The 19,434-nt window shown below is 44.7% G+C and overlaps 1 protein-coding gene across 1 annotated transcript; it reads right to left on the reverse strand.

Annotated features, from left to right (window-relative positions):
- Positions 1-20: 20 nt before the first annotated feature.
- Positions 21-11,463, reverse strand: LOC102576165 (allograft inflammatory factor 1-like). Its single transcript, XM_006274698.4, has 6 exons — positions 11,401-11,463; positions 11,265-11,320; positions 9,637-9,703; positions 8,717-8,758; positions 7,039-7,201; positions 21-3,610 (listed from the first exon to the last, which is right to left on the reverse strand). Exons 1-6 carry the CDS (start codon positions 11,405-11,407, stop codon positions 3,448-3,450), a joined length of 498 nt encoding a protein of 165 aa, XP_006274760.2. The 5' UTR covers positions 11,408-11,463; the 3' UTR covers positions 21-3,447.
- Positions 11,464-19,434: the final 7,971 nt, after the last annotated feature.

Here is a 19,434-nt window from a genome sequence, read left to right on the forward strand (position 1 = left end):
TGTGGTGATTTCTTTGCAGATTTCTTGTTTTAAAGCAAAATGCTAGAGGGAATTCCATGCTATGGGAATATACAGGTCACCTTTTCATGAGAGTTCAGCACTGAAGATCTGGATTGATTTTTCAGAAGCTCAGTTCTTCTTGAACACAAAAATGATTCATAGGTTGGAAACAAGCCCTGCGGGCCAAGACATAAGGAGCTCATCTCATCAAACAGAAGGCTGAAGGGTGACTATGTCTAACCACTTACACATGGAGCAAGTGTTTGATTGTGGGGGATTTTTGACCTTGCTGAGAAAGGAAAAGGAGATTCAGTGACTTTAGGTTGGGTTAACTCTGATACAAGATGCAGTTTCCTAACAGTACTGGTGGTTAAACTTTAAACCAGCTTACCAGGAAAAGTGATGGACTTATCTCTAGGAATCTGTAAGGGGAGTTTTGATAGTTTCCTAAATAATACACTTAGAGCCAGCACGTGGGAGAAATTCTTTGGTTTAAGTATGTGGAAGGGCTCTACATCATTAGTTCATTGTTCACACTCTTCCTTTATCAGCCTGGGGGGAGCACAGAATTGCTTGTATAGTTCTCTTCATAAAACCCGAAGCTCTGCTTTAAAACAACAATTACCATTACATCCCATGCTCCAGGGCTTTGGTTGGTTACTTGTAGGGATTAGGAGGGATTTTTTCCTCTCTGAAGCATAAACTAGACTATAGGTATTTTTTGGACACTATCTTCTGCATGCAACTAGAGACAAGATATTAAATGAGGCCGACTGAAATAGCACAGAAAATGCTCTCAGGTGCTAGGCTGTGCCTTATATGGAGGATCAAACCAAGTACTAGAGTTTGGGCCAAGAAGAAATCCCTTTTCCTCCCCAGGTCAGATTGGGAGGGGCCTGGGGAACGGTTCTCTTTCTTCTGCAGGGAGGGTCATGGTGCACCTACTGGGAATCATCTGGATCTCTCTCATCTGCTTAATTCCTTGTTTGCAAGGGCCTTAGTTACCAGGAACATCCTGGTTGTATCTCTTTTCTCTCTGTGGTGCACATTTCAGAAATATTTGGCTTAACTAAAGTCTTTGGGTTTGACTCAGTGCATTTGGGTGAGGTTTTATGACCCATAACATACTAGATCATCTACTCAGACCTTTAATGATCCTTTCTGGCCTAAATCTCCATGCAGAGAAGGAGACTGAAATCATCATGTTTGTCAGGATTAAATTTGGCTTGTTCAGCCAATGGCTAAAATCTTGTGCTGCCCCCTCCTGCCCCTTGAAGTGAATGGGAACTTTGCCTTTCACTTCAGTGGAGAGAGGATCTCACCAGGTTTTCATCCAATTAGCAAGTGTCAAAGTTGCAATAACAGATGCACATCTTGAGAAGTCAGTGCCCCAAGAATGAAATGAATAAGAGAACTGGAAACAACTGATTGCTTGTAGAGCTGAACAAAATGGGGAAGTTCAGCAGGTAGGATGAGCCAATTAAAAAATAAAATACCTCTAAGTATACAAGTTAGAATACAAATTCATTCAAATCCTTAATTGATGCTGGTCATCTGTATTCAGATCAGATGAGGGCTTGCGGTATAAATTTACATGAAGAAATAACCTATACTGCCAGTTAATCTGTTGACTTTTAATGATTAAAAGACTATAGAGGTAAAAGAAAAAATCCTATTCGGCATTAAAGGCTGAAAAATGTCACATTAAGGACTCCAGCTGCTTTGCAGCATCCAGTAGCAACAGCTTGGTAGCTTTGGTGGGCCAGGCAGGCCTGGGTGGGACTCCTAAGACAGATGTCATAAGGAGGCATTGGTGGTAGCTGGAGATTTGCATCATGAGTGGATGTCTACATCTTCACTAGAGAGTTGGACTCTGCATGCTGCTCCTTTGAGCAGAGTCCCTGTTTTAGCCTAGACCAGGGACCAGCCATTATACTCTCACTTGCACTGCACTCACCATTCGCATCGAGACGTGCTACAAGCATGGCTCTCTGTGATGCAGTAAGTCAAATCCCTCTACATTTCTTTGCCTGTGAATCCTGGGAGAATTTACCTGTTCTTCTGCATACAAGGAAACCGATCTTGGGAAGGCTCTGGAGAACGAGGAGCACTTCAGTTCTAGCCAGCATCCTCCTGGCAAGCAAGGGGGGAGGGGGGCATGGAATTAGCCACCAAAATGAGAGCAAGACCTCTCATGCTCAACTCAAGCTCTAGCTGGGAGTCACTAGGTTTTAAAGAGGTACCAACCTTGGCCAAGAAAGCTACTGGGGAATGGGGACCGAGGGGTGTGGGATAAGTGAGCAAGCTTAGGAGCAAGACTTACATACAAACCTATATCTTGTCTGTAGAACTAACTCAACATACTGTATTTTCTTTACATACACCACACCCTGGAATAAGTTGCTCACTTCATTTATGAAAGGAAATATATATATATATTTATGTATGTGTATGTATATATATATATTATATGTTTCCTTGTAATGACTGAGTAGCAGCAACTGGAGACCTGACCCTCTCAGGAACCTGCCCAGCAACCGGCAGAAAATGCTCTTACCATTTTTCTCCACAGATAATATGCCCTACTTCCAGCAACAAGTATCCTGTATGTGAGAGAATATGGCATGTTTGACTGTCTTTAACAGATACCAGCAAGATATCCTCTTTTACTGCATTCTCAGCTCCCAAGAATTTCTTTTGATAGCAGGCTCTGAGGAAGCCTGCTTTTACACAGTACTGTCAATTCCCACACTATTATTGAGAATCTCCCAATGTTTGCCACCTCCCTCCCTATCACCGGCTTTTAAGAAAGGGAAACCCAGCTCCCTGAATCCTGCATCTGAGAATCTCAGACACTACTGCCAAGGTAGCAGGAAAAAAAAACCATCAACACAACAGAATTGTACTTTTGTGTGTCTTTCAGTCAGTCTTCAGCAAAGGGTTGGATTCCAGGACTTTGAGCCCTCTTCTATTATATACATGAAAGGACTAACCTAGGCAAGAACAGTAGATTCATAGAACTTCAGGAACTGGCCTGGGACAGCTAAATTCTGTTCCTGGCTGTCACCAATGCATGGCCCGAAACCTCACTCCCTTGCTCCTTCAACCCCAAAAGTTCATGTGCAAGTCTTGTCCGAGACCAAGGTCTTTGGGGCAGGAACAGTCTTGCTACATGTTGATATGGCACTAAGTTCAGCAAAACCTATTGGCACTACTCACAGGGACGGGGTGGGGTGGGGAATATCACTGGTTCTCTCCCGTGTAAGATCATAGACAGCCCACAGACAAGTTAATGTGCCTTGCCTTGGGTAGCTTTTTATTTAGAAGGATCTGAGCTATACCTAGAGTATCCAAGATGCCCTGTACAAGGTTTGCTTCCTCAGCAAGCCTTTGTGTATATCAAGTCAGTGCCTTCCAGGTTTCTTATGCAGCAGGGTAGGTCTTAAACTAGCCATCCACTGGAGATGGAGGTGGTGGTGGTGGTGGGAGAGTAGAAAGTGGAGAGGAAATGCACTCCGTCTCAGGCCCCAAGTAGCTTGCATGTGAGCCAGGCTCTATCAGGGAGGGCTTCTTCACAGCATCACCTTCTTTCCCACTGTATTGTAAGAATCTGGGAAGAGGGAAGTGAACAAGGTTGATGTCAGTATACAAAATTGGAGGGGGGTAGGGAGGGGACAGGAAGGAAGAAAGGGGGAGAATACATATCCTCTAGCACTTATATAAGAAGACTTGCTGATGAAAAACCCTGAAATATTTGCGCTTTTTTTTTTTTTTTTTTGAGCCAAGGTGGTTGTTATTATTGTTCCCTTACTTGAAAGTGAAGGAAACTGAATGCAGAGAAAGGGTTGCTGATCTTGGGTTTCAGCCCAGCAGCAGCACAGGGGACTCAGCACCTCTTATGAGCCACCAATTCCCATATATCTACTCATGCAGGAGCATCTTTTTGGAAGAGAGATTTATCTTGCTTGTGAAGGTCTTTTGAAGACCTAGCTGGAAGGGCACAGCTATATTGAAAGAAAATGCTGTATTCAAGATGCAAAGATAAAAGGGAAATGTTTGAACTTGAGCAAGTGGTTAGGAACCTCCTGGCAGACAAGGTTCCTTGGGTGAATTTGATATCTTTTATTAGAGCAACCCAAATAGTTGGAGAATAGTTTTTAAGCAAGCTTTCGGGTTCAAAAACCCTTTGTCAGGCTCAGGAAGCTGCAGCAGTTGGTGTGTGCTCTTCCTGGATGGAATGAAAAGTAAACAAGCCAGAGACTGGACTGGGCTGGGCTGGGCTGGGCTGGGCTGGGGAGTCAGTTGCCAGGCAGATTGTAATGTATCAAAAATCCAATGTCTGTGTTTAGTCCATGATCTCTAGTATCCAGGAGGTTGATGAAATGGAGCTCATAGGCTCGTCTCTGGGAAGCGTTGTGTAAATTTCCCTTGAGGATCAGGACTGAGAGATTGGAGAGAGAGTGGCCCTCCTGTGAGAAATGTGCCCCCACCGGTAATTGGGTATTTCTGTCTTTGATGGATTTCCAGTATGCGTTCATTCTGGTGCGCAGTTGTTGTTTGGTCTCTCCTACGTATTTTCCATCAGGGCATTTGGTGCATTGGATGAGGTATACTACATTTCTGGAGGTGCAGCTGTAAGATCCTGGGATGCTGATGGCTCTGTTGTGGGGTGTAGTAATAGTGGAGGTGGTGGAGATGTGTTGGCAGGTTTTGCATTTCTTGTCCTGGCACGGTCTGGATCCTTTTGGTGTGTTCTGGGCTTGAGGAAGTTTGCTTCTGGTGATGAGGGTAGCGAGGTTCGGTGCTTGTCTGAAGGCTAGGATGGGCGTCTCTGGGAAGATCTTTTTAAGAATAGGGTCTCTTTCTACTATGGGTTGCAATTGTTTGAGGATTCTCCATACAGGTTCAAGGGAGGGGTGATACGTCATAACCAGTGGTGTGCGATTTGTGGGGGGGTTTCTTCTGTACTGCAGCAGTTCTTCACGTGGTATCCAGGTGGCTCTTTCAAACGTGCGATCTACCTCTCTGGAGGAGTGTCCTTGCTGGGTGAAAGCCTTTTTAAGATTGGTGAGGTGGCGATCCCGGGTGTTCTCTTCAGTACAGACGCGGTGGTATCTGAGGGCTTGGCTGTATATCACAGCTTTTCTGGTGTGTTTCGGGTGATTGCTGGTTCTGTGCAGATATGTATGTTGGTCTGTGGGTTTCTTGTATACTGTGGTCTGTATTTTACCCTTCTGGATACTGATCATTGTGTCTAAAAAGGAGATGTTGGTGCTGGAGTATTCTAAAGAAAGTCAGATGGAGGGATGGCGATTGTTGAATTTCTGGTGGAACTCCATCAGAGATTGCAGGTTCTCACTCCAAATGATGAAGATGTCATTGATGTATCTTAAGTATAGTAAGGGTTTGATGGTGCAGTTCTTGAGGAAGTTTTCTTCCATTCCTGTCATTGTTAGGGATATCTCCCAGCCTAGAACCTGAAGTTTGGGCCCAGATTACCAGAGTGGACAATATTCCAAATTTCATCACTCTTTCAGTATAATAGCATAAATCAGCTCAGCACACTTATTTAATGGAGACCAGGATCTCAGCTGGCATCTTATTGCTAAGATCTGGTTCTGTCCTCAGACAAACACCTGTACCAGTCCCACTAGAGTCCTTTGGGGTAAACCGCTCTGTCCTGACTTCCTCTCATAAATTGGCCCAGCTGACTTTAACAGGGTTTCATGGGAAGTTACCTGTTGAAGAATATGGCTTACATTGTTTGGTCATTCTGTCCAATGGATGGTGGGGTTCACACTGTTAACATTAGTGTTACACAAATGACTAATTTATCAAATCAAGAGCAAGACCTTATAAAGGGGGTTAAGGCAAAATGTACTGATTACATGAATCAGACATAGAAGTTTGGATATACCACTCATACAAACACATGCATATCAGCATGCACACCACACACAGACATACAGACACAAAACAACCATTCCATTCAAATGTTATAGTTACCAACAGCAGTTGCTCAATAATGGCACTAGGTGGCCAACCCAGGCCTATTGAGAAGATGAAGATAGAAACTGGAGCGGAGTGAATAGACACTGCTGCTTTCTTTGGAGCACAGACATTGAGAGAGGCTCATCCAACCTGACATTTTTCAGAGTCCTCTTTTATAGGGATTGCTGTCCTTTGTTTCAGCACTTTGGGGTTTTTTCATACTGAATTTCTGTTTTTGCAGTTGTTTCTCATCCATCTTCTGCTTATCTCAGCTTGAGGTCATGTTGGTTGTAAAAAAGTTGGTATCTCAGCTCTTGAAGCATCCTTGCTGCCCATCTGGCAGGATATGCTACATTCCTTTTCTTCATTATCTCCTTTGCGTCCTAGGCCTCAGAGGGATGCTTCAGTCATCCATTAATTAGTTTACCAACTTGTAACTTACACATTTGGCACCTTGTTGCTTACATAAACAGTTAAGTCTTCCTTTTCCTGCCTTCATGCCATTCTCTCCCTGTCACATGCGCACGTTAAGCAAGACAAGACAAAATGGAATCTTTGGCTACTCATAGAATACAAGGTTAACATATCCAGAGAGGCCTACTATCCCGATGATGTTATTCTACTAACACTAAAAATCAATATCAAAGCAGCTCAAATTCATACTACTTTAGAAAAGTAAGGTCCTTCTTCCAAATTAGAAGCTGTTCTACCATAGTAGCCTGGAGATACTAGCAAGTTTCCCCTTCTTGAGCCTGTTTGCTTAGCTCCTCAGCTGCTTTCACAACTTGGAAGCAAGCATGACAGCTGTAGCTGGTCAGTTTTCCCCTATCTAGCCGTGATGGGCTGGTCTGAGCTATCACCCAGATACTAGGGTGCATGGCATTTTCAACATACCCAGCAATCTCCCTATAGCCTCCAGCCCTTGATTAGAAGACATGCATTACCTAGGAAACAAGACTGAGGATACAAATTCAACCCTTTCAACCAGTGCAGTTAAGTCATTTCTCTGCCCAAGTCAAGAAAGCAAGGAACTACTTTCACACGTACCGCTGGCACATAGTCGATCTTCGTCCCAGCATAGCCATAACAAAGTCCTTGTAAGGAACAGTGCTGCCTGTGTTCCCAGTGATGTCTTGGACTCGCGCCCTGAGCTCCAACAAGCTTCGGAAAACTTGGAACTCCCTCAGTAGGTTGCTCAGTGTCAGATAGTCTGAAATTAAGCCAGGCTCAGATATGTTCCATGTCACAGAAGTTACAGGTGGAAGAGACTTATTTATCATCTACTCCTGCCCCTCCAGTATTGTCCTCCACATTGGAAATACAAATAAGATCTGGAGTTTATCTTCATTGAGAGTTTTAAGAAATTGTTCTATGGCTATTATGGGCCAGAGGAGCTCCACAGGTCTATTGTGGCATGCTGGTAGACCGGGCACAGGTAGTCCTAGCTTCAGGCAGAATTCAAGGTAATTACATTGCATTTGCCTACACTAGAGCTCCTGCACTGTTCCAGAGCAGCCATAGGAAAATTTCAGAAAGTGTTTTGCATAGACAAGTCTCTGTGGTATCACTATGGTGATCTGTGGTACACACTATTTCTTGATGTTTGTAGACAGCAGGGGCTCACACTCGTCCTGAAGAGACCTGTAGAGCAGCCTCAGTGATAAAGTTCTTCTAAATCTAAAATCAGTTGGTCAACAAGAGTCTCCAATATGGATGGTCCCTAAAGGTTTTTAATACCTAGAGCGCAAGTGACACCTCATTTATCTATTTTTCCTCCCTACCTCTTTGGCATTATTATAAACTGTTACATGATGTCCCCCAAGCAAAAAAAGAAGAGAAATTGAACTAAGGTGCATATCCTGCCATGGGCTCCACACATTAATTCTAAGGTAGTACAGGAGAGGATGGCACCTTGCCCTGGATACAAGGTGTAGGTAGTCTCAAGAGAAATACAAGCATTTGAGAGAAGTGGGGAATTTTCATATTTGTGAAGTGTTTTCTTAATAGGAGACTCAAGCAAGGTCCATTTGGGACTGGATGAGAAACCCAATAAAAATCTCACATACAAGGAGAGACATCCCATTGCTATCCTATCAAACATTGCAACGTAGGTCTTAGGTGGTTACTAGTTATTGAACCATGTAGGTGCATTCCCTAGTCATGAGAGCCATCTTCCAAACCTGGCAAGCATGTCTTTGCTGTTCTACTTCCCATCTTCAGGCACTGAGATTTTTCTTCCCTTGTTACAGAGCATTAAAGCGACCCCAGGGGACTGAACAGCTATGGGACAACCTTGTACTCAGATGATCATTTCCCTCCCACATCCTCAGCCTCACCATTCTGAATAGCACCTTTGGAGCCAGGGATATGATCCACTAACACCAAGGAGTTTCCTCAGTGGGTCTGGGATTAACCACCAGAGTAAGCTTTAGTTAAAAAAGCTGATGGTACATGTTGTTCAGGAGGTCAGAACCAGTTCAATCAGCGATAATGCTACTGTATCTGCTGTGAGCTTTTTCCATCCCAGGTCTACTTCCCTTTATGGCTCTTATTTTGAGGATTAAAAGGAGAACCTCCTCTATACAATCTCTCTTGTGAAATAAGATTGAGCTTTACACCTCAGCACTTCAGTAGACATACTAGCAGAGCAAGGGGCCCTTCAGATCTGCTCTGCTGGAAAAGGGAAGCCAGGTCTACAAGCAGTGAGAATTAAGTGACATTGTACCAATTTCTCCTGTGTGCATAGCATCATATTCCAGAAATGCACCTAGGAGAGAAAGAGAGAGGGGAGAGTCACCATTTTCTTAAACCAAACTTGCTGCACTTGCATTGATCTTCTACAGCAAATAGCCATATGGAGATACACATCCAAGGTTACTTGTCCGGGTGTCTGGGTACTCACCACCCCTAATTCTGCGGCAGGGCTGATTGAGGGATGGTGGCTCTCTTTCACACATGCAATCAATCATTTCTCAGGGAATTTCTACAGATACATTAGAAATGTTTTGTTCTCTCTTAGGTTATTCCACATTCAGGCACCTGGATAGGCTCTATTTCAGCTAAAAATATAAGGAGCTTCCATTGGCAAGAACTGTCAGGCTAGAGATAATGACAAAAGCTGTTGCAATCAAGCAATTTACACATGTGTTAGAGGGACAACATAGGTCTCAGGGGCATTCTCTCCCCCTACAGCCTCTTCAGCATCTTGAAGCCAGATTTGCAGCTGGTGGAAGCTAGCATAGGCATTACAGTCAGTAGAGTTGTGTCAGTTCACACCAGCTGGGTGCGTGGGTTAGAGGCCCAAGGTCTCCATAGCCCAATTCAGTAGCGCAAAACCAATTTAAAATTACAGCATTTTTAAAGTGGGGGGGAGAATCATTGTCCTGTTTGTTGACTTGATTTATATGCCACTTGTTCCTAAACTTCTGGTTGCCCAATGAACAGGAGATCCAAGAATTACCACCAGCTACAGCCAACAGTGATCTAAATGCATAGTCCACATATGCCGACTAGCTCAGACAGCGTTAAGACTTCCCAACACATACTGCAATCATTAGCAAATCTCTGCTTTCCCTGAATATCTAGCTACCTGTTTTGGTGTTACAAAACTATCCTCTACACATCTCGTCACCAGGCTGGACTTACCCTTCAGCAGTTCCAGTTTTTCCTGGAGATTTGGAATATCTTGGAATGGTTCATCAGCCAGGTACTCCTGTTCAGGCAGAGAAGTGTCACCAATTGCTCTCCCTGGGCTTATGACATCCCCTAGGTGAGTCTATCCCAGTTCTGAATCATCATCCGTCTCTTATCGGCTTGTGTTTGAGAGACTCCGAGTTTACACCCTCACCCCCACTATACCAGTCTAGTGGAGGCCTGTCATGAGTTAAAAAATGAGGAGGGAGATTCTGCAAGAATCATTACATGCTATATAGAGAGAGAGATGCAAGGTAGAGAACATTTTGCTTTCTTATCTTCCTGCCCTACTCACTACATTCTTCAACTCATCAAACCTGAGTGATGGAGAAAGCTTGCAGCTTCTTTCAGTTGTATGTGAAAGTTTGCTTTCCTTCTCAATCTTTGCTTTCTTTCCCTTTGAGCCAGGAAGAAGTAAACAGCCACAGATCTCAGTTAATCCTGAAATAAGAGAGATATTCTTTCCTGTTTTGTTTTTTAGCTAGATGCTTGCTATAACTTGGGTAATTAAAGGATTTCTTGCAAGCTTCAATCTCATGAGGCTTCCTGGTGGAACAGATCTCCCAAACCCATGACAGCTTTTATCATGGAGCCTGAATGTAGCTGTTATCTTTACTAGAAAGAGATGGCACCGTACAGAAGACATTCCAACATTCAGACCCTTCAGGACAGACTTTCAGCCACTTCACTAGAGGCTGTACTTGCTTATAGAAGAGCTACATTTGATCTGATTTGCCTATCAGGGACTCTAAAGCAAGTCTGTTGCTTTATTTTGGACTCTGTGAAAGGGAATCAATTTAAACACCCAAATCTGTTCCCTAATATTTTGATAAGTGTAGTCAGACTAAGCATGTTATGTAAATGTTAGGTTTCATTCACACCAAGTTTATTATTAACTCAAGAGACATCTGTGTTAGGCAGGGGCAAGAAATCAGAAACAGACCACTTGCATTGTTTATACTGTGGTACCTATTGACAGCAGCCACATTTCATTTTCTGTAGAAAGTCTTGTCATTTGCTACATATTTGGAGTTTTAATGGTTAAAGTCCAAAATGAGTCAAAAGTAAACATCAACATGTAGAAGTGGGGTATACAAGATCAGTAAGAATCCCAGTGGCATCTCAGATTGCAAAGGGGTTTCAGCTCTGTGATTAGCCAAAAACCCTCCTGGTAAGGATTTTATGCAAATGAATGTTGTGAGGAAAAGATAGAAGCCCCCTGGGCAGGAAATAAAAGAAATAGGAATGTATTCAGCTTCTCTCCCTTTTTTTTTTTTTTTTAAATACCCTAGGTCTTTGCAGGGTGGGGGTAGAAGGGAGGAAGAAGCATTGTGGGTTTTTTCTTGCTTTATGAGCCCTATTTTGTGAAACCCATTTTGTCTTATTCTTTGGCACAGAAAGGATAACAGAAAAGTGTATAGGCAGATAGAGAATCAGTTTTGACCTGGGGTCTCATGTTCTCTTCTTTATTATTATTATTATTATAAAGAGAAATTTCTTTTTTGTTTGCATGAAGTTTTGTATCTCCTATAAAAGGAGACATACCAAGAGCTAGAAAGTTTAGTGCAATTACCACCCACCTTGTTAACTAGATAAAGTTCCATTTCTTGATTCTTCAGTAATTCAATCTCCTTTCCTACAATGGACATACAAAAGTTATTAAAAATAACAAAGCACAAAAAAAAAAATACAGAAAAAGAAATCCTTAATATTTACCAGCCATTTTCTCTAAAAGGCCTATGCCTACAAAGACACAAACAGCTATTTCAGCTTACCATAGTTTCCCCCTACCCCCAAGACCCTCCTTTATACACTTGAGCTTGACATAGGCTAATTGAAATAATTTGACTAGCTGAAGTCAGCTGCCACATTAGACATGTCAGCATTAAACTGATGGCAACTTCCCACTGAGAATAGAAAGTGTGGGGGAAGAGGCCATTAGCATGATGCCACTCAGCTGATAGCTCTTTCCTGGGTCATTTCAAGCATATAATTATGTGCTTGAGGGTGGGTTTTTGTGCAGCTGTCAGTAACAGAGGTGGATTTTAGCATCTGGAATGAGACATTTGTAAAATTCTGCAGGAGGTGCTAGTTCTTTTGATGGATGGGTGAATTAAATAAGTGGGTGACAATGCTGCTGTGAAAGCTGTCTCAGCTGAGAAAGGTGGTGTGAAGTGAAAGGGGAGAGATGATTCTGTCCCAGGGTCTGTTAGAAGAAAATTCTTAGTATATTATGCAGCTCAGAAACCCTCCCGTTGGCATCTAACTTCTACCTTTATTTTGATTGTTTAGATTACCATCCTATAGCTCTCAAGCAAGATCAGGGTCCACTGTGCTAACTGCTGCATGAACACAAAGAGATAATTCCCTGTTTCATGTGGCTGGCACACACTGCAATAAACAGCATGAGGCTCAGGAACAGCCTCAAAGACATTCATTAAAGAAGGGGGATTTAGGTACAGTGGTTAGAAGTAGAGAAGCCAAAAAGGCATGTCCAGACATCCTAGAGACAACTGGTGTCAGTCCCCTGCTGGTCTCTGCAATCTGAATTCTAGGTTCAAAGCCATCTACGTTGAGGGGCCTGGATCCGGGGTTGCAATCTATCAAGACTGAACTGTTGATCTGGAAGCAGGGGTCACAAGGAGGACAGATGTGTGATGCCCTGGAAGCATGGCGCTATAGAGTTGACCTGGTGCTTCAAGGCTGTAACTCTTGCTTTGTGTATTAGAGGTTGTGTGTTCAAATCCTTCAGGGCCTCTGGGCATACAGTGATATCTTGATGAGGAGGATTATATGATGTAGGGCTTGAAATAGCAGGAGGTAATTCCCAGGCCTATGAGCTAGATCCAGATCATCCTGCTGTGGAGCTGAGGTTCCAAAGCTGCCTCTCAGCCTCTTGTTCACAATACCACTACTAATTGTCCACTTCTGCCTTCTACACATCCCTCCCACCCACACCGCATAAGAAACATAAGTATTGTTACATTTCACTGGTATGATCTTTCCTGCACTTTCCTGAGTTCCTTCACGAATGTGACATCAACAAAGAGACTCAAGACAACCAATCAGAAAGCAGCTTCCAGCAAGCTATGTTCAAAGCCATACTCTAATACAGCATTTCTCGACCCCTGTGTCATGACCCAAAAGTGGGTCGCAAGAATATATGAAAGGGTCATGAATAAATTTAAAAAATGGATTCTCCTTTAAAGGAGAACAATGTAGGGAGCCATGGCTTTTCCCTTGCAGACTGGCAGAGTTCCAGCCTGCAAGGGGCTGCTTGGGGTCCTCCCTACCCCACACCCCTCCAACCCACACCTTGCCCCTTCCCCACATACCCACCCCTTGTCCCACACACTGGGGCCTGGGGTGGGAGGGGCGGGAGCAGTGGGTGGGGAGGGGCACTGCGTCGGGACTGGCCACTGATGTTTACAAATGGGTCCTGAGACAAAAAAGGTTGAGAACCACTGCTCTAATACACCTGCATGAGCAGAGGGGCAAGATCCTGCTCTCAATCACTTGGGTGGCAATGTAGCTTAGCTGATAGTGACTGAACTAGTCCATATCCACATGGCTCAGGGCCAGGGCTGGAGACACTGAACCTGACAAAAGTCTCAGAACATTCTGTGGTGCCTGTTCTAGAACTAGGGAGGCGACCAATCAGGATGGGCTAAACAGCAGAGAGAACATAGAGCTTAAAGTCTGTGAAAGCAGTTGGGCAGAGTACCACTGGGCTCTCCACAGCCCTGGGGGGATTCCAGTGAGTATCTTTCTAATCTATTTATTACTACTATTTCTACTGTTGCTGCTGCTAAGGGGTGTGTCTACACATTCATAACGCACAGTAGTTACTGCGCGTTTAGTTTAGTACTTGCTTAATGAAGTACTAATTACGCAGTAACTATAGTTACTGTGCAGTAGCACCAGTGCACAGTGTTTTAGTATGCTTACTGTGCAGTAGCGCATTAGCATGGTTTTTGCCCAGCACGCTACTGCGCAGTGTTATTAGGCTGCTGTGCATTGTTTCATGTAGATGCGCCCAAAGGGTTATTGCTTATTCAAGCCACAGAGGCATCTAAGAAAGAGCCCTGATTAGGTGGAAGCTCATTTCAGTTCATTAGGGTGTCTGCAGACTTTGGTCCCAAAGTCCAATCTCTCTGGACATTCATGGACATGCTCCTGGGAACAGGGTGGGCGCTTGGAAACAACCTCTTTGTTTCCTGTGACATCTATATAGGAAAAAGCTGATGTAATGATTTCCATCATCCACAGCATGCATTTGCCCAAGTAACTTGAATGGAAGGGGCTCTGGCTAGTGGTAGAAGTAACTATATGTGAATTTTGAGGGAAAAGAAGAGAGATGCAATCATAGGATGTACCAGGACAAGTGCTTAGCAGAGATAGGGAAGTACTTAGTGCCCCTGAAAAGGGCACTGGTGGAACCCCATCAGGTAGAATTTTATTAGTATTGTGAATCCAAAAAGATGACAAAGCTGGTAGGGAAATACAAATCACCCAAGTGAGGGATGGGGGTGAGGAGGGGAACACAACTAGGTTACAGAAAATACACTCTAAGCCCAAGGGCGGGGGGAGGAGGGTCAGGGGAAGGGGAGGGAGGGGGTTTGTGACGCTGAGAGAGAAAGAAGATAGATACACACAAACCCGTACAATGGTCCGCAATGGTGGAGGAAGTAGGTCGAAGAAAGTGTCTCAGTCCATATAGAGTCTCATTGCGGGGGTCCTCTTCGGGTGGAGCAGGGTCGGCCGTTGCTGAAGAATCCTCTCGAAGTGAAGTCCATCTTGTGCAGAGGGGGGTTCAGGCGGTCCCCTCTGGGTCCAGTCTGTCGGCGGTCCATCTGGTGGGGTCGGAGTACTGGCAGTGGCCTGTGACATGCTCCACATAGATGTTGCGGGACCACCAGATACAACCCTTGGTCAGGGAAGCTAAGTCCAAATTGGAACAAGTGCAGGGAAGGGCTCCCAAGATTATGAAGGGAATGCAGAGTCCATCTTACTGGAGAAGCCTACAACACTTAGTTTTGTTCTACCTCATAAAGCTATGTAGAAATACATCATGGGGTAAACACTAGGGAGGAGAAGAGCCAGAGGACAATGTTGGTAGAAGAACAAATGGGACTTCCTAACCACCAGAGCAGGGAGGTTTTGGAATAGCCTTTCACTGGGGCAGTGGGTGGTAAACAACCTCAACTGGTTTTAAAGTGGAGGAAGGCAGGGTAGAGTTGAGCTTTACTATCTAAATAAGATGTAGATCAAATGGGTTTCTAAAGGGAATTCTGTGATTTGCTGCCTAAAATAGCAGGGGACTAAATTTGAAGACTCAGTCTTGTGTTCTTAGAATTCAGAGCTAGGTACTATAGGAAAGACAGAGGAACTTAGGAAAGCATTAGTTGGGTTGAGGGCATTGAGGAGGAGTAGTTGTGTGCCTGTGAGGGGTGAATTATGCATGTGTACCCTTGTATCCTGTACACAGAGGGTTAATAATGCCAGTTGCAAAAACATGCTCTCTCCCTAAGAGGGTTGAGCGTGTATGATGTGTAACCTGTGCTGGTAAAATGTGGATTTTTGTTTCTCCTTGATGGCTGGAAGAGATTTGTAAGGCTGCTTTTGCCATGAAGTGAACTGATTTCTCAGCATAGGCAATAGATGCTAATGCATTCGAGTCCTGGAACCAGTCCACACAGCACCTGGACAGGAAATCTGAACTCTGCGCCTCTTTGAAATGAAACTTCCCCAACCAAAGGCAGCATTTGACACAGTTTGGTTCTACGTAGTTCCACACTCTCTCTAGTGGTAATTTATCACCTGGGAAGTTTTGGAGTCTGCTGTTGCTTTTAAACCAACTGAGGTCATTCTCTAGCTCAAGGAACAAATGTGTGTCAAGAAGGGGTGGGGGGGAGGAGAATTCACTCTAATGACTTGATTAACATGTTGCTTGTAATAGAAGCAGCGTGACCATCTCTCAGGACAGGAGGCAATAACAGGAGTGGACTTCAGAACCACCCCCCCCGGCCAAACCCTAAGAATCCTTTTCCTTTGGCTGAAAAAAAAAAAAAGCTGACACAAGCTGGAAGTGGAGAGGCTCCATCCCATGGGATAAGGCAAGAATACAAAGGCACTTTTTTTTTTTTTTTTTGCTGCTCAGTGTTACAGATTTGAAGGATCAGGCAGGCCTTTTTCTCAAACGATTGGCATGGCTCTGGGTCTTGGATCAAGGTAGATTGAACCATAATCCACGTCAGTTTGGAGGACACCAGGCCAGCTGGTGGTTCAGTGGTCTTCTCTGAGAGTCCCTCCATGTATTATTCTACTACAGTGTTTCCCAACCTTTTCCAGCCCAAGGCACACTTACATTCATAAAAATTTTCCATGGCACACCAGTTAAGGCATTCCCCATCCTCATATTTGTTGTAGCTCATTGTAGCGCATTGCCATGGCAAAATTCCATGGCACACCTGTTCATTTCTGACAGCACACTGGTTGGGAAACATTGCTCTACTATAAAAGCAGGTGATGCTTCTGGCGGTTCATACAGACAGCGTGAAGATGAACATCCTCAGTTCTCCAATTTGGCGGGTTCAGAACATGGGGCTGGTCTGTACATCCCACTGAAAATGCCTCTGAGGTTCACTTTTAAAGATGCAGTGGTTGTGTATGCTGGGGGAAAAAAGATGATGTGTGTGGAGGACCAGCTTGCCCAATGATGGTTGGCTTGAGCTGCAGCATGGACCAAGGGGGAGGAGGGTGCCTGTCTGTGCTGTGGGAGGAGAATGTGGATGTCAGGGTGTAAGATGGAGATATGCACCTGACCTGCATGTAAAACTCCTCAAGCACGACAAAGAGCCAGGGACCTCAGGATATTGATTCAGAAGCTCAGAGACTATTTTGTTTGTTTTTTTTTCCTTTGCAGCCAGGGGAGCAGTGGGCTTGTCTATGCTGATGTGAGCCAGTGGCAAGGTAGGCCACCGGGACAGAGATGCATCTGGCAGCCTACCGTGCCTCCCCCTCATTCGACCCATTAGGCACCATTGCTCATTCTTGCTGGCTCCAGGTGATCAGCAGTCTACCATGCCGCTGCCCAGCAGGAACTTACTTCATTCAGTAGGTCAGAAACCCTGCCCCAACCAGGGCCTGCAGGCTGGGATTGACCGCAGTCCCAGCCCTCCCCTCCCAGTTAGCTATCGTGTTTTCTCTCGGAACCAAAGTCCAATCCATGGTTGGGAACCGCAGGCTCAAGCCCCACCAAGTCCTGCTCCAGCTGCTCCTAGCTATAGCTGTGATCACCACAGGGACCAGCTTTTGCTCTCTCACACAGAGCCATCATCCCAGGTAGGTCGGAGCTACACCCCTCCTCTTTCAGCTAACTGGACTACCTTCTCCAGAGACGAGGGTGCATGTCCTCATCAGGAACCAACTACTCAGCTCCAGTGGAGCCCCACACCACCATTTCTCCCCAAAGGCTACACCATGTACTCCATGGATAGAGGCTCGACATCCAGCAACCGTGCTGTTTACTCCCTCGATCGGACCATGTTATCTCAACTTGACCCTTCGATTGAGCCTGGTCAGGTCTCCTCTTCTGTCCCAGTAAACTGTGCTGTATATTCCATGAAAAGCTCCTCCCCAAGCCCTGACTTGCTGGCTGAGGCTGGTCATAGCTCTCCTCTTTTCCCTCCACTGATGTTGGCCATTTATTCCAAAGGCCCAGGGAACTTTCCCACTCACTTGGAACTGCCATCTCAGATTGACCGGAGCTACACGCCCCCCGTCCCAGCCAGCTGTACCATTTACAACCAAGACCTTCTGTTGCCCCCTCATCAGGTTGGTTGACACTGAGCTCTGACCCCAGTAGGCCATGCAGGCTGCTTGTTGAAGCAAAACCTGTTCCTTCCTGTGGAACAGCCAGTGCCATTCTTTGACTCAGAAGACTGCCTTCTTTTTGGCTCCAATGCTGCCCAGAGACCCCTGCATTGCCTCTCCCTGCAGTAAAGAGCTGGAGCTATTGCATTTTTTACTTGCTGCCTCATGGAGAAATTCTCCTGCACCAAACTCAACATCTAAGAATAAAAGACAGCGAAGCCCTCAGATGTGCTCTTTGCCTCGCAAAGTTTATTAATCTCCTCCAAGAGGCCCATTTATCCCCATTGAAAAATCAAAGTCCTTGTTATTCTAAGAACAGGGACAGCAACCAACCATAGGACATTTCCCTTCTTTCTTTCATTGACCTTTTTATAGACTCAGCTCTACCAGAGGGGCCTGGCATTGGCACCTGTCTCAGTACAAATGTTGAGAAACCAAATCCCTCCACCAAGGGCATTAAACAAGGGAATATTTTGGGGTTGCTCTGGTACCTTCTGACCTGGGCTACATTTCCCACAAAAAGACTTAAGGGTCATTAAGTCTTTAGTAGAGGGCTGGTTTCCAAACAGCTGAAACCAGGGGCAGGCAATTATTTTGGGCAGAGGGCCACTTACTGAGTTTTGGCAAGCCATCAAGGGACGCATGACAGGCAGCCCAGGGGAGATTAATATTAATTTTCTAAATTTTTTAGGGCCCCCATGGGCCGGATAGAATGGGCTGGAGGGGTGCATCCGGCCCCCGGGCCACATTTTGCCCACCCCTGGCTTAGACGCTTGGAATATTATTGTATTCCCTGAAGAACCCCATTGCTCTTAAATATGGATTAGGTGGCTTGGCTAATACCAGGCTCCTTACCTCACTGATCGCAGGGCCTACATTAGATCATTCAGCATAACGTCAATAAAATGAAGTTATGCCAGGATAATGAGAAATGTAAGCTAAGGGCAGATAGCCTGTGGAAAGGGGAGTGAAGGGTGAGTAACTTTAACAAGGAGAACATAGTAAACTGGTCAGTATACAGAGGAACCATTTTTCTATGCTAGACAAAACTAAAACTGCCCAAGGAGCAGCATATCAACTCTGTCCTGCCTGCCACCAGTGGCCTAATGAAGAGCCTCCTTTAGTCCAGGTGTGGGCGGTGGATATTATTTTGGAATAGGTGGGCCTGTGAAATTCAAGTAGTCATAGTGACTGGTATAAAAATCCTAACTAGCAACAGAATCAAAATCTTCTGAACAGATCTAGAGTTAAACTGAGCCAGGCCACAACTATTCAGGTCATTTTTTTGGTACTCCTGTGCTTAAGATTGTTCTAGATACAGGTATACTTATTTGCATCTATAGATGTAGTTAAACTGGAGAATTTCAGCAAATTGAGAGGAATTAGCTGTACTAAAACATTGTGGCATGTCTGTATTTCTACTCAAGTATGGCTAAACCAGTGCAAAAATAGGGCAGTGATTCTTGATCAGTGTGCCACTGCAGCCTAGGGTGCCACAAGAGGCTTATCATTCTTTTGGTGGACCTAGGCCTACTGCATCTGGCATAAGTAATAGTCCTGCATCTCTTAGTGCCAAGGTCTACCCAGACTGACCTGTCCCCTGCTCTTCCCTTACAGTTTGTAGCGTTCAGAAACCTACAAATTCCTAAATTTGAGGTTAGCCTTCCTGTCATTTGAATTCAGTGATTTGCCATCTCAGAGCCAGATTCTGTTCTCAGCTTTACCATAAGTGACCTACCAGGGTAGTGTTAACTTTCTTCCTCCACTGACCTATTTAGGAAATAGATCTAGGTCCACCCTACTAGGCTAAAGGGGTATTTTAGTGGGAGATGCATGACAGAATAATTTAAAGGAATTCTGGAGTTAATTCAGTTC

Source organism: Alligator mississippiensis, chromosome 5, assembly GCF_030867095.1.
Source record: "Alligator mississippiensis isolate rAllMis1 chromosome 5, rAllMis1, whole genome shotgun sequence".
Taxonomy (NCBI): Eukaryota; Metazoa; Chordata; order Crocodylia; family Alligatoridae; genus Alligator; species Alligator mississippiensis.

Bases quoted from the DNA above. Each gene is read 5' to 3' on its own strand.
- LOC102576165 (XM_006274698.4), bottom strand. The intron at 9,704-11,264 runs GTGGGTGGTAAT...CTGCCTGAACAG, and splicing joins AACTTTATCTAGTTAACAAG to GAGTACCTGGCTGATGAACC. The intron at 8,759-9,636 runs GTAAGTCCAGCC...TTTCTCTCCTAG, and splicing joins AAAACTGGAACTGCTGAAGG to GTGCATTTCTGGAATATGAT.